The sequence below is a fragment of the Hibiscus syriacus genome, unplaced genomic scaffold (assembly GCF_006381635.1).
Source record: "Hibiscus syriacus cultivar Baekdansim isolate YM2019G1 unplaced genomic scaffold, ASM638163v2 tig00111543_pilon, whole genome shotgun sequence".
In the NCBI taxonomy this organism is placed as follows: Eukaryota; Viridiplantae; Streptophyta; class Magnoliopsida; order Malvales; family Malvaceae; genus Hibiscus; species Hibiscus syriacus.
In genome coordinates, this window is record NW_024063116.1 from 250,135 (window position 1) to 263,449 (window position 13,315).

Here is a 13,315-nt window from a genome sequence, read left to right on the forward strand (position 1 = left end):
CACAAGCCTCTGAGCTTCAATAAGCATCACAACAAGTGTCAAATTAAATTAGAAGCAATACGAATGAATAAGACATGCAAGCAAGCCACCATATAAGTTATTGCTTTAACTCAGCCAATGATTAAAAATGTTCTGACCATTGTTTTCTCTTAAAGTTAGAATGCAATTTACTGCAAAAATTTCAACACAAAATTTTATTTCAAGATTATTTAATTTAAATATTAGAAAAAAAACGCTACAAATTCTGATTCATTGTAACTTTTCTAAAAGGTTTAAAATAATAATGAATAAATAAAAACCCGCCAATTACACAGTGAAAGAAATAGCCATCACATTCAATTTCTTCACCTCCATATAAAGTATATATATATATATATATGCTTTTCCTGATCAGATTGAGAAACTAAAATTATGAATTTAAGGGTCAACCTTTATTTCTGGAGAATTTCAAAATTCAAGATCAAAGCCCGGAAGAATAAAATATCTAAACAAAAGTAGCAGAAAAAAAAACTAAATTTCTGAAATTGTTCCATGAAGTAGATTGTTTTTTATAAAATAAAAAATCAATCAACCAATAAAATGCTAGGGTTAGAAAATTACCTGCTTTTTTTGGTGATGATAAATTGATCACATAAAGGAGAAAACATGCAAAATGAGAATTTTAGTTGTTTGAGGGGATTAAGTATCAAATTAATTAATTAATTAATTATACTTCAAATTGAATTAAATGGAAAATGTAACAACTTTTAGTAATTTTATTGTATATAGATTGAGTTGCCTAATTTAAATTTCTCATATAATTCCTTTTAGGTCCGTTTGTTTCATGGAAAACAGATTTTGAAAAATGAATTCCGTAAAATAAAATAAATTTTCTTGAAATCATTTTACAATGTTTGGATGGTGTCGTGTAATTCATTTTCTATTGGTTAGTAAATTTTTTTAAAAATTATTTATTATAAATGACTTAATAATTTTTAAAACAATTTAATTTAAAAGTAATTATGACTTTATTTTGAAATTTTGATTTAATTTGAATTAATTTGGAGTCTCATCGAACTTTGAATTAGGTAGGTCAATACCTAATAATATATTTTAAAACAATTTTAAGAAAAATTATTTAAATGACAAAATTGATCTGCATATAACTAGAAATTCATTTTTTAAGGGTTCGAGAGTCAATTATGCATGGGGAAGGATGAGCACCCCCACAACTCCCATAATTCACACCCTCGATTATATGTTGTCTAAGTATTGGAATTATACAAATTTGAATTCAAATTTTAAATTGCGATCCTTTTATGTGAATTAATTTTGAAGAATGAGTGATTTTTTTAAATATTGGACTTGATAAAGATGGTTTAATTCACTCGATTTTTTAAAAAGGAAGTTCCCTTACTACATGCATTAACGGAAATTGAAATTTAGTTATGTTGGACGCAATTCCATTAACCTACGACGCTAGACAACATTGCCTTTGGTATTTTTTTTTAAAAAACGAGAAAACGAATGCATGACGTATGAATGCAGTAGTAATAAATGACATATAAAGGATGACTGAAATATCAACATATTATGACAATTAAATAAATAAAATAACAAAATACAAAAATAAATAAAACATAATGGATATTTATTTATTAAAGTAATTTCATAAAAAATAAAATGTCAAAAATTATACTTTATTTGAAGTGAATAAAATACATCTAATTGATTTAATATAACATAAATATAAATAAGGAACAAATATTAATATTAATATTATTTTATTCGAATAATTCTTGGAATGGCACCTCAGGTATTTGGAGGTCTTCCATAGATTAATTGAATAATTTACCAAATATCTTATATATATTTATAATATTAACAATAACAAGTTTTTATTTAATACCTAATATAATATTTAAAAATATCCCTTTTTATTAATATATAAATGCATACATAAATTTTCTCGATATATATATATATATATATACCTCGCAAATTTAAGTATATGTTTATAAAATAAAAAAAATGCTTAAAATAATAACAATATATGTACATTAATGTATTCCATATATGTAAAAAATAAATGCATATATAATAATATAGGGACCAAACCAAAAAAAACTGCAAGGATCTATCAACACATTCCACATTAACATTTCATTAAGTAATTTAACATAAATGATGACTAAAATGAATATAGAACAAAATATCAGCACTCAAATGTAGTAATCATGCATATTCCCATATTTAGTAAACGGATGACTAAAATACAATAATTTATAAATCAATGGCCACGGTCGCAATTTTACCCAAATCATAACAATTACACATGATGACTAAAATGTAAAGAAGTGAAGTTTAAAGCTCAAAACGTAAATATAAAAGCTTCTATTTAGCGACTGAAATAAATTTTTACAAAACCAAGATGATCCCTTGCGCAATTGTAGTATGCACTAATTTTTGACAAACCCTTACCCAAAATGACATCATTTTAGAAGGGATTTAAATACCCATTTTATAACATTTTTAGAATCTTAACCCCCATTTTGTTTTCTCAGTCGAAATTAAAAGAGAGAGAGAGAAGAAATTCTCTCAACTTCCCATCACTGGGGAAGATGGCCACCACTCACCGACGGTGGTTCACGATGGTCGGAGGGAACGAAAATTTTTCAAATTTTTTCCTTTCATTCTCTCTACACAAATCCGAGGTCCCTTTTTGCTTTCTGGTGGACTTTTAGCAAGGTCAAATCTTTTCTTTCTCTTGTTTCTATTTTGGTTCCTGGATTTGGCTCAAATCTATCATATTTCTTTTTTTTTCGAAAGCCTTTTTTTAAAACGTTTGAATCTTCCTTCATTTTTGTTCGAATCATGGTCCCTTTTTATGGTTGTTGCATGTTGTATTTTATAGATTTAATTCGGTAGCCTTTTGTGATATTACGGCTGAGAGTAACGGTTACTCTATATTTTTTTATTGACTCCTCTTCTTTCCACTGTTTGTCAAGATGATGACGATAGGATGGATGAAACGGCAACATCGACGAGTGTCAGAAGCCAGTGACAGAGGTAGCGGAGGTAGAATAGGGGCTAGGGTTTTGGTTGGGCTTTGTAATTAATTAAGCCTATAAATATATATAATAAAATAATAAAATAAATAAATAAATAACTATAAAAAGACAACCTGGACAAAAACGGGTGTCTACAGCTGCCTCTCTTTGTCAATCCTTATGTTAACAAGAATATGACAAAGATAAATAGACAACGAATTTTTTTTCCGATTCTACTTTTTAAATTGAATTTTGATATTGTCTCAAGAGAGACTAAAGATTACATTTATCTCAACAGAGATATTTTCATTTCAAAATTCTGCTTCAAGAGAAACATTCTCAAAAAGAGTAGAACTTTCAAGAGAAACAAATTTCAAACAATACATAACTTGTTTCAAGAGAAATGATGTTGATGCTTTGAGTTTCAAAAAAAACTTTCTCGAGTGATACAAAATTAGTTTCAAAAGAAAATTATCTCACGTGAGATACAATTTTTGCTTTTGAGATAAAATTACCTCGAGTGAGACAAAATTTGTTATGTGTTTCAAGGGAAACTGTGACAATAAGCAAGATGAAATTTTACTTCTAGAAAAACAATCTCAAAGTTTATGAGTGATTTGTTCCTTCGCATTGAGGAATTCAAATCATTGTTTGGTGACTTGACGCTTTATTTGAGGATGTCGGGTTTGTTAACAACGTTGTCCCTTAGTGTTGAGGACGGCTAGTTGCATTTGAATGACTATGCATCTGTAGACAACATTGTTCCTTTGCGTTGGGTGATTTGCTCGATGTCAAATCTGATGATGACATTGCTCCTTCATATTGAGGAGATCTAGTCAATGGACGACATTGTTCATTCGGTTGAGGACGTCTAGTTGTATTTGAAGGACTTCATATGAATACAACATCGTTCTTTCGCATTGAGGAAATCTGATTGTTTGAAAATAACATAGTTTTGTAAGCGACACTGCTCCATGAAGAGATCTGGTCTCTTTGGGTGACTTGCTCACATCCACTAATTTTCGTAGGAAAATTTGTTTCTTTGAAGTTTGGACCACCCTAAGATGGATGATTGCCACTCACCTAACAAAAGAAAATTTATTTAATGTTTATTTTGAAGAATGTTCAAACTTTAATAAGATGGTGAAGACATTCGTTATTTGCTATTATTAATTAATACTATTAATGTTATTATTTATTACTTATTAACTACTATTATTATTAAATATTAAAATATAAAATAAAATAAAACGTTAACCTTTTGTTAATGATCATTGTAGCCCAAATTAAATACAATCATGCCAATATGGGAACCCAACAGCAACAATCCAAGTAAATTAGGGTTATATCATTAACCCTCCACCCACAAAGCCACAATCATTGGATCAGATCTGATCTAACGATCCAGATCAATTGTATCCTTAGGGTTTCATCATTAACTCTAAGGTAGACGCCGTCGTCGCTCACACAAAAGCCACTCGTCGTCGTGGTCTTCACCTCCATGGTCATCAGCAGCTACTTGAAAGTCAACCTCCTCGGAACATCACTGTTTTCAATCTAATTTCACCCGTACTCATTTTGGTTACCTTTATATTATTTTAAATATTTTCTCTTTATTTTCACTTCGAACTGATATTTTATAACTTTTATGATTTAATCCTTTTTCTTTATATATATATATCTCATCATGGTCCTTGCTTTTTTATCCTTTTAATTTAGTCATTAGATACATATGTTTATTTCTGATTTAGCCTTGTACTTTTAGATGTTTGCATTGTGACTATTGAGTTATTATTATGCTCATTTTATTCTTAAATATCTACTTAGTGTTAGTTCCCTTTTAATGCTTAGATTATGGTCCTTAATTTGTTAGACCCTTAATTTAGTCACTAATTAAACTCTAATTTAGGTAATTTTAGTTTTTGTCCCTTTAACCAAATCATAAAATTTACGAATCCCTTTAGTTTAGTTACCATGTAGATTTTAGTTTGAAATGCTTTACTTTAGGATCCTTTAATCTTGCCCTATTTATGAAAGGTGAGTAACTTAGTTTAAGTCAATAGTTAAAATGTGTTTTTTTTATATAATACACGTTTATACGTTTCTTATTACCAAATAATATGTGCATGTTTCTTTTACTTAGATATTTTATGTTATGTAAGCCTAATTTCCGTAGCCTTTAAAATCTATATGTATATGTTTTTATTATGTTAATTTGTAACTTTATCTTTTTATATATTTGTAAACATTTTTATATATTTATTTTCATTCGGTATCCTTTTAAATAATATACTTGTAAACGTTGTTATATATTTATTAACAATGCCAAAGAGTGTTGGCACAAGTGGTTGGGATTTAAGAATTTGACCTTGTAATGCTAAGTATGAATCCTATCACCGTCATTCTTGGTGGACAATCTGTAAATTCTTATGTAAATCTTAATTGGGTCTTAGGTATGCCCTGACCTTGAATTAATGGGGGAGTCACCCCTTACCTAAACTTTTGTGTACCAATATATATATATATATATATATATATAAATATTAAATTATTATTCCTCATTTTATATTATTAAATGCAGAATAAACATAAATCATAGGGAAATTTCTCTTGTCTTAGACGTTAGACAAGTCAAATTTTATTCACGTGCTTCATTAAATATTCAATGTTATTTAATTTTTCTAATAAATATTCGAGGAGGATGTGGTTGTCTTAGACGTTAGACAAACCGAAGTCTTTCAAATTTTTCTTGTTTAAGATATTAAATAGATATTAATATTTATTTTTCCATCTTTTAAAGAAATAAAATCTTGATTATTCGAGGAGAATTTTTCTTGCTTTAGATGTTGAGCAAATTAAATTCTTTCAAATCAGTCATAATTTGAATTTCATTATTGATATATTTTTACCTACTCAATCATAATTATCTAGGGTTCAGAGACTTAGTTAATGAACTTAGTGCTCAACCTTAAAATTAGCAAACATTAAAATTTGGAACTTTAGAATAATTAGTGAATTTTTTTATTTGCTTAAGTATCTATTTATGCTTAAAAAATTATAATACATGTTAGTATTTTAATTGCATCATTTAAAACAAGATATATCTTTAGTTAAGCAGGCCTTTGATATCTTTCTAGAAGCTAGAGGATTTCAAGGTTACTTAATAAAGGATTTTATCTTTGTTTTTTTATTTATATTATAAGTATGAGCTCTTCAGACTTTGAGAATTATTTTTAAATTCCCTTAGGGGGCGTTTGGATGGGGGAATGTGGGATTCCCCCGGGAATGGAATCCACATTCCCCCGTTTGGTTTGGCCGGTAATGTCATTCCCGGTAATGTTTTATTACCAATAGTGGATTTTTTGGGGTATATTACCGGGAATGTCATTACCTCCCTTCCCTTAGGTATTGTAACATTACCGGCGTTTTGGACTAAAATGCCCTTAAATTTTTATTTTTTTTCAAAATATCATTATTCTGTCATTGAATAATAAAAATTCTACGAAGGTTAAATTACAAATTTATCCTTAAATTATTTTAGATTTACAAAAAAAAGTCTATAATTAAAATTTTTTATGAAGTTCAGGGGTTAAAATAAAATTTTACCCTTTCATTAAACTTTTTTTTTTATATTTTAAATTTTGTAAAAAAATTATATAAATATTATGAATTTAATTTTTTGAAGAAAATATATAAATATTTTACAACTTGTAATATTATACAAATATATAATAAGGACAATTTGGTCAAATATACATTCCAATAATCTTTTATTCCTTTAACCAAACACAGTAATCTTACATTCTTGCTAAACCAACCAAACACAAAATACAACATTCCCAGTAATCCTATTCCCTGGTAATCTTTTATTCCCACTGGTAATCTTACATTCCGTGAACCAAACGCACCCTTAGATGTTAGAGAATTTTGAGAGTATTTGAAAGAGTTGTTGATTTTAGTCTTTTAGCGTTATTCATAAAAAAAATCGATGCTCTTTCTTGAGTAAGGCAATGTTCTTGATATTCTATTAAACGTTGGGGAATACTCAAAATTTGCCCATGAAAGAGTACACTTTTTCAAAATTTTAATGTAAATTAATACGTGAAATTTTAGAATATTTGAGTTTGATTTTGATTTTCTTAGCCGATAGAGAATTCAATATTATCCTTAAATTTTTTTAAAACTCTATATTAATCTAAAAAATACATTAACAACATTCATAGTTTAAACAAAAATATTTGTGATAAAATATGCATTGTTTTTACGAGTGTTTCCCTAAACCCTATGAGAGTGTTAATCATTCCTTATACACGTAACTGCACCTCGAACTCAATTTTAGTTTTCACATATTTTAATTTTTTTTTTACCCAATCACACCTAAACCTAAATAGATTAATTGCGACTGCTAACATTTTCAAAAGTACTAAACTAAGATTTTTATTCATCAGGTAAAATTGGTGTGTACAGATGTTACTTTCATGACTACTACTAGTCCGTCGTATGATGGATTGTAACCCTGTTCTCGAACCTTAATGATGAAGATTTAATTAAAATATTATTATTTTATAATCATTTCAAATTATTTAAAAAATATCAAAATTTAGCGCTTCTTCTTTATCAAACAGTACCCTTATCCATTGATATAATTAATTCTATACTTGCAAATTGCTTCAGTATTGACTCATACATCATTAATTACTTTTTTATTTGAAGTAATTGACGGCAATCAAAGTAATTATTTATGGTACAATGCATAATTTAATTAAATATGTTAATTTGATTAGAACAGTGCACTTCTAAATTTGATTAAGTACCTTCATAATATTAAAAATGATTACACGAATTAATTACGGGAAAATACAAATTAAAATGGAATAAAATAAACATATTTTTACAGTTAAGATCAACCATCAATGATTAACGCTGGATAACATTTAACGATCAGCAGTCAACGAATCTTGAGTTGGGTAAAATGACGAGTCTCATATCGAGTTAAGTTAGTTTATAAATCTCAAATCAGATAAAGATAACCGAACGAGATATCAAAGGCCTTGGAAGTAGTGGATCTCGTTAAATACTCGATTCAATCAAGTACTTATCTATGTGTCGAAATTTTTGAAAACCCCCAGTTCAAATCCTAAATTAAGAGTGAGTAATTCAAGTTGAAAAAAATCGAATTTAAGAATGATTTCATATGACTTTAAGGGGGTGTTTGGTTCAGGTAATATGAGATTACCAGGGGAATGGAATGACATTCTCTCATTTAATTGGCCAGTAATCCTATTCTCCAGTAATATTTTATTCCCAACAGTAGTATTTTTGGAGTATATTATCGGGAATGTGGTTACTCCCTTTTAGGGATGGCAAACGGGTACAGTTTCGTGAATTCCGCACCGCATCCGCTCCAATTGGGGCGGGGATGGGTATAATTTTAGCGGGTAGTGGGCGGGTGTGGATTTAGAAAGTGGTACCCGTCGCGGGTGGTGGGCGGGTAATGGGTTTGAGACATTACCCGCCTCGCATCCGCCCGCCCCACATCCGCCCGCCCAGCTAAATATCCATTAAATTTTGGACCATTATGAATTTAGGTGTAATTTTAGAGACTAATTTATAAATTCTAATATTGTATAAGATATAACATGTAATTTATCCAACTCTCCAACAAAAAGCAAAGGATATTTTGGGCATTCCTGTCTCCACTATCCCATCAAAATCTGCATTCAGTATAGGTGGAAGAGTAATTGGTCCTTATCGTAGTCGACTACTTTCGGAGACGATTGAAGCATTAATGTATGCTCAAAATTGGGTTTGGGCCGATATTAAAGGTAATATTATTATTTAGTTTATATTAGTTGTCAAATTGTGCTTAATTATCTTATTAAAATTTAGTTACTAACTTATATTAGTTTTACTTTCTATTATATATGTAGGTAGTAGTGAATTTAAATTGGAGCGCTCTCAGTTGGAGGAAATAGAGAATGATGATTGTAATACTGGAATATTATATGTCACAAATATTGTCTGAAATTTTAGAATGTTGTGCCAAAGAACAAAAACATTATGTGTTTGTCATTTATGTTTCTAGACTTTAATTATGTCATTTATTATGGTGTTTTATGTATTTTAAGATCTATATTAACACTTAACTTAGATAATCCTTGGATTATTTTATTATGTTTCTTAATGGACATGTTTTTTTTATGTTTGTTGCTTATGTATAACTTAAGTTTGCTGTCAGGCGGGTCCAGACGGGTACGTCGCTAGTAGGTAGTGGGTGTGGGGATAGATTTGAGAATGTACCCGCGTGGGCGGGTGTGGATTTGAAAATTTGTACCCATCATGGGTGGTGGGCGGGTGGTGGATTAAAAAATATGAGGTGGGTATGGGGATGGGGGAGGGGGTATCCGCACCCGACCCGCCCGTTTGCCATCCCTACTCCCTTTCATTAGGTATTGTTGGATTACCGGCGTTTTGGACTAAAAGGCCCTTAATTTTCCCCCCAAAAATATCCTTCTTCCGTCGTTGAATAATAAAAATTCTACGAATGTTAAATTACAAATTTATCTTGAAACTATTTTAAATTTACAAAAAAAAAGTCCATAATTAGAACTTAATATGAAGTTTAGGGGTTAAAATAAAATTTTACCCTTTCATTAAACCTATTTATCTTTTCAATTTTGTAAAATAAATTATATAAATTTTAAATTTTAAAGAAAATATATAAATTAATTATAGTAATATTATAGTATAATTCAACTTGTTAAAAACAAATATATAATAAATACAATTTGGTAAAATATACATTCTAATAATCTTTTATTCCTTTAACCAAATACTGTAATCTTGCATTCCTGCTAAACGAACCAAACACAAAATATAACATTCCCAGTAATCTTATTCCCGCCGGTAATCTTATTCTCACTGATAATCTTACATTCCGTGAATCAAACGCACCGTAAGAGTGATTTGTTCTAAACAATTTAATGTTCATCATTCTTGTGTACAGCCTAATCAAGTAATAAACAAATTTACATCCATAGCTCACTACGCCTACACTCTACTTTTTGATTTGCTTACTCTTACGATTTCATTCCTCGTCTACAGAAAAATCAGGCTCAGCTGGTTTCTGCAAGGGGCTAACAACCCCAGAACCCGATTCACGATGCATATGAACACCTCTCCTAGTGCTTGCTGTTAGCTTGGCTACATACTTAGCCAATCCTGAGCCAGGTGCCTTCCGTTCGGGTTCGGGTTTGTGTTCAGAAGCCATCAGGTTCTCCTTTGCTCTAAGTTCAGCGGCTTCCTTTCGTTTCTTGAACCGACGCCACGCTGCTTGGACGAAACAGGCTGCCCAAGCTCTCCATTGGTGCGAGTAGAACCGGAGCTTGTGTCTTAGTTGCTTGCTATGGAGTCTTCTAAACTGCGCTGCAACGAATTTGAGATCTTCTGCTCGTAGAGCGAAGGCTTCGACTTCGGATATTGCTTTGACTGTTCGAGTCGACGATGGAAGGACGATGCTAGGACGAGGATCTAATGCCCATGTCAACAGCTCCTCACCGCAGAAGTCTCCAGGGCCGATCCGGCATGAGTTGAAGAATCCGGTTCGGCCACCGTTTGTAGTGTACGAATCTAGGTGGCCTCGTATTATGAAGAGCATCGCATTGACGGGATCGCCTTCTCGAGCAAGGACTGTGCCTTCTGTGAACAATGCAGGTTTGAGCCTCTCACAGATTGCATCCAGCATCCGTTCATCCATTTGATCAAACAGTGGTACCTGTTGATACATTGCACATCATAGGTAAGTAATTGTAGTCTAAATGTGATCTGAAAAGTTGGTTCCAAAGACTTACTCGTCGAACAAGGTCGAGACAAAGATGTCGTTTAATGTCCCGTCGGAGATCCAAAGGAAGGCCTTTGAGTAGAGCCTCTTCGTCGACTCCCCTCGTGGCAAGCCACTTATACTGATCATATTTTCTAACGGATTGTCTTAACTCAGGAGGAAGTTGCCTATGAGCCATCCATTGTTCTGTGTCGGTTCTCTTGATTCTCCATTCTTCCAATCTAATCGTCGTTGATTGAAGGTATGTCTGCCAGCGAAAAAAAACGATGTTGGTATCACGACATAAGAAGCCGAACCACGAAAGGATTATGTCTTAACTTACTTGCATATTCCCAATCAGCAGAGCAAAAAGAACAAGTCCAACAGTTGCAATAATGATGGCGAAAATTATTTCTCCAGCATAAGTGCTTGTGCCAAGATTTTGTCCCAAAGAACTACACATGAGAAAAGTAGACGCTGTTAGAGTTTAAGCAGAGTATCGTTGCCTTTGTTATATGAACAAATTATATGTTTTATTTGCAGAAATTTACAGTGTATTGGAGATTGCAGAATATGCATAAAAAATGTAAATATGAAAGCAAAAATGTACCTCAAGTTCCTTAAACCCCACCAAAGGCAATAAAAGTACTTGTTCAAGAATGGTGAGGTTGTAACATTGAATATCAACGCATCACCATAGATACCAAATGGATAGGAGCTGGAACTTGGACTGCACAGGTTACTAACATTGCTGAACTTGAACCAGGTCAACCTTCCAGGGTCTTTAACCATATTGCAATCGAAATATTTATCCTGACAATTCTGCTCCTCGATCTTGCAGGCGGACCTCCAGCATGCTTCTTGCCGCTCAACCGAAAGAAGGTACCAACAGGCTCCTAAAACCTTTTCAAGAAACAAGAACACTCAAATTTGGTAATTCAGGTATGTATGTATGTATGTGCATATGTATGTGCATATGTATGTATGTATGTATGTATGTATGTATGTATCATAATGACTTACATGGCCTGCCAGCATGTAGAGCATCAAGTTATATGCAGCGCCAGCCCATGCTGTTTCGGTCACAACACCAGTGGCATTGACAATTTGTGATGACAAAGGAAAAATAAGAAAAAGTTTTGGAAGGTACTGAAATAGTATTATGAAGCGCAGCATGTTTTTGGTGTTCATCATTGCTGATCCGTTGAGATTCGGAATGATGATCCAAATCAAAACCTGGACAAAGAATCCGACACATAAGAAAATGAAACATACTATGAAAAGACCAAATTTTTATATCAATTTCATCGTGTACCTGAGGAAGGGGGAGGGCAGCAACCAAATCAATCCAGAAACTCTTCTGAAGGTACCTGGAAGCAATCTTCCCGGAATCTATAACGAGCTCCCCTCTCCCAAATACACGAGAAGGCGGTGCAACGTAAGCGGTTCGAAACCGAATGAAGATATGAATTATGTAGAAGGCATCAGCTAATGATCTAACCAATGTGAGGATAACTTTAAGGGGTATTCCAATATCAATACAGATATCCTTTTGAACAAATGGCAAATAAAAGAAGAGAGGATCCACAAACAAAGAAACCAAGCATGCCACTAGGAAAATCTTGTTCCACCGGTGAATGATCGGTCCTCGAGGATCGAAAATCTTCTTCTTCACCCTCTCGAAATCTTCGGAGAAAACTCTGGACAGAACTTTAGCTTTTAACAATTTCCCTGTCCTGATAATAGTAGTAGTAGGCAACTTGTTCTCAACCCTCTTGGTGCTCGAATCGGATACTTTCTTCCCGTCGATGTTGTATGCCAGCTTGATCATACCATATCCATTGATTGTAGGGAGCTTTGGTAATTCAATATCATCTTGAAATCTGGGAAACACATAAGAAGCCACAAATCAATGATTGTTCCAGTGCTAATGAGAGTGTGTATATATATATATAATTACAAGAACAAACCTTACAGATCTTGAATTACTGAACATCATGGCTTTGCTTCAACCAGATTTGATCTATCAAATGACGAGAGAAAGGCAGAGAATTTTAAAAAGGGTAGGCCAGAAAACAAACTCTTTATAGATACAAGATCAAAAATCAACTGAAAGTGACTAGACAAGTCTCAAGAGATCAAAGCCACAAGAACTGGAAAAGGGCCTTCAATGGCTTACTGAACCGGGGAATCATGTGAACGATAGCATTAAAGATAAACTCCACTTGACATGAAGCAGTTCTAAAGATCATCCCCTCCTTTTAGGCCAAAAGAGCTGGCCAAAACATGTGAGCAATCTCTCAAATTTAAGTCTTCTTAAATGGAGTCTTTTCAGGCCACCTTATAAAAGATGCCTGATATGAGTTTGAGGCAGGAAATACATCGAACAAATGAAGAACCAGAAGCTATCTCTCTATTGTTTATTGTGTGCATATAGTTAAAAGAAAACACCCCAAAGTTTTAAGCT

The 13,315-nt window shown here is 32.1% G+C and overlaps 1 protein-coding gene across 3 annotated transcripts; it reads right to left on the minus strand.

The window, feature by feature from the left end:
• Positions 1-9,921: 9,921 nt before the first annotated feature.
• Positions 9,922-13,293, minus strand: LOC120164810 (protein CNGC15b-like). Of its 3 annotated transcripts, none has more exons than XM_039174458.1 (8): positions 12,819-13,293; positions 12,653-12,731; positions 12,164-12,622; positions 11,872-12,084; positions 11,459-11,751; positions 11,192-11,303; positions 10,880-11,116; positions 9,922-10,803 (listed from the first exon to the last, which is right to left on the minus strand). In XM_039174458.1, the coding sequence occupies exons 1-8, from the start codon at positions 12,845-12,847 to the stop codon at positions 10,117-10,119; spliced, it is 2,109 nt and encodes a 702-aa protein (XP_039030389.1). In that variant the 5' UTR covers positions 12,848-13,293; the 3' UTR covers positions 9,922-10,116. The 3 variants fall into 3 exon arrangements, with proteins under 3 accessions (XP_039030389.1, XP_039030391.1, XP_039030388.1); XM_039174460.1 differs by having other exon boundaries at positions 12,164-12,584; positions 12,618-12,731; XM_039174457.1 differs by having other exon boundaries at positions 12,164-12,731.
• Between the last annotated feature and the right edge of the window lie 22 nt (positions 13,294-13,315).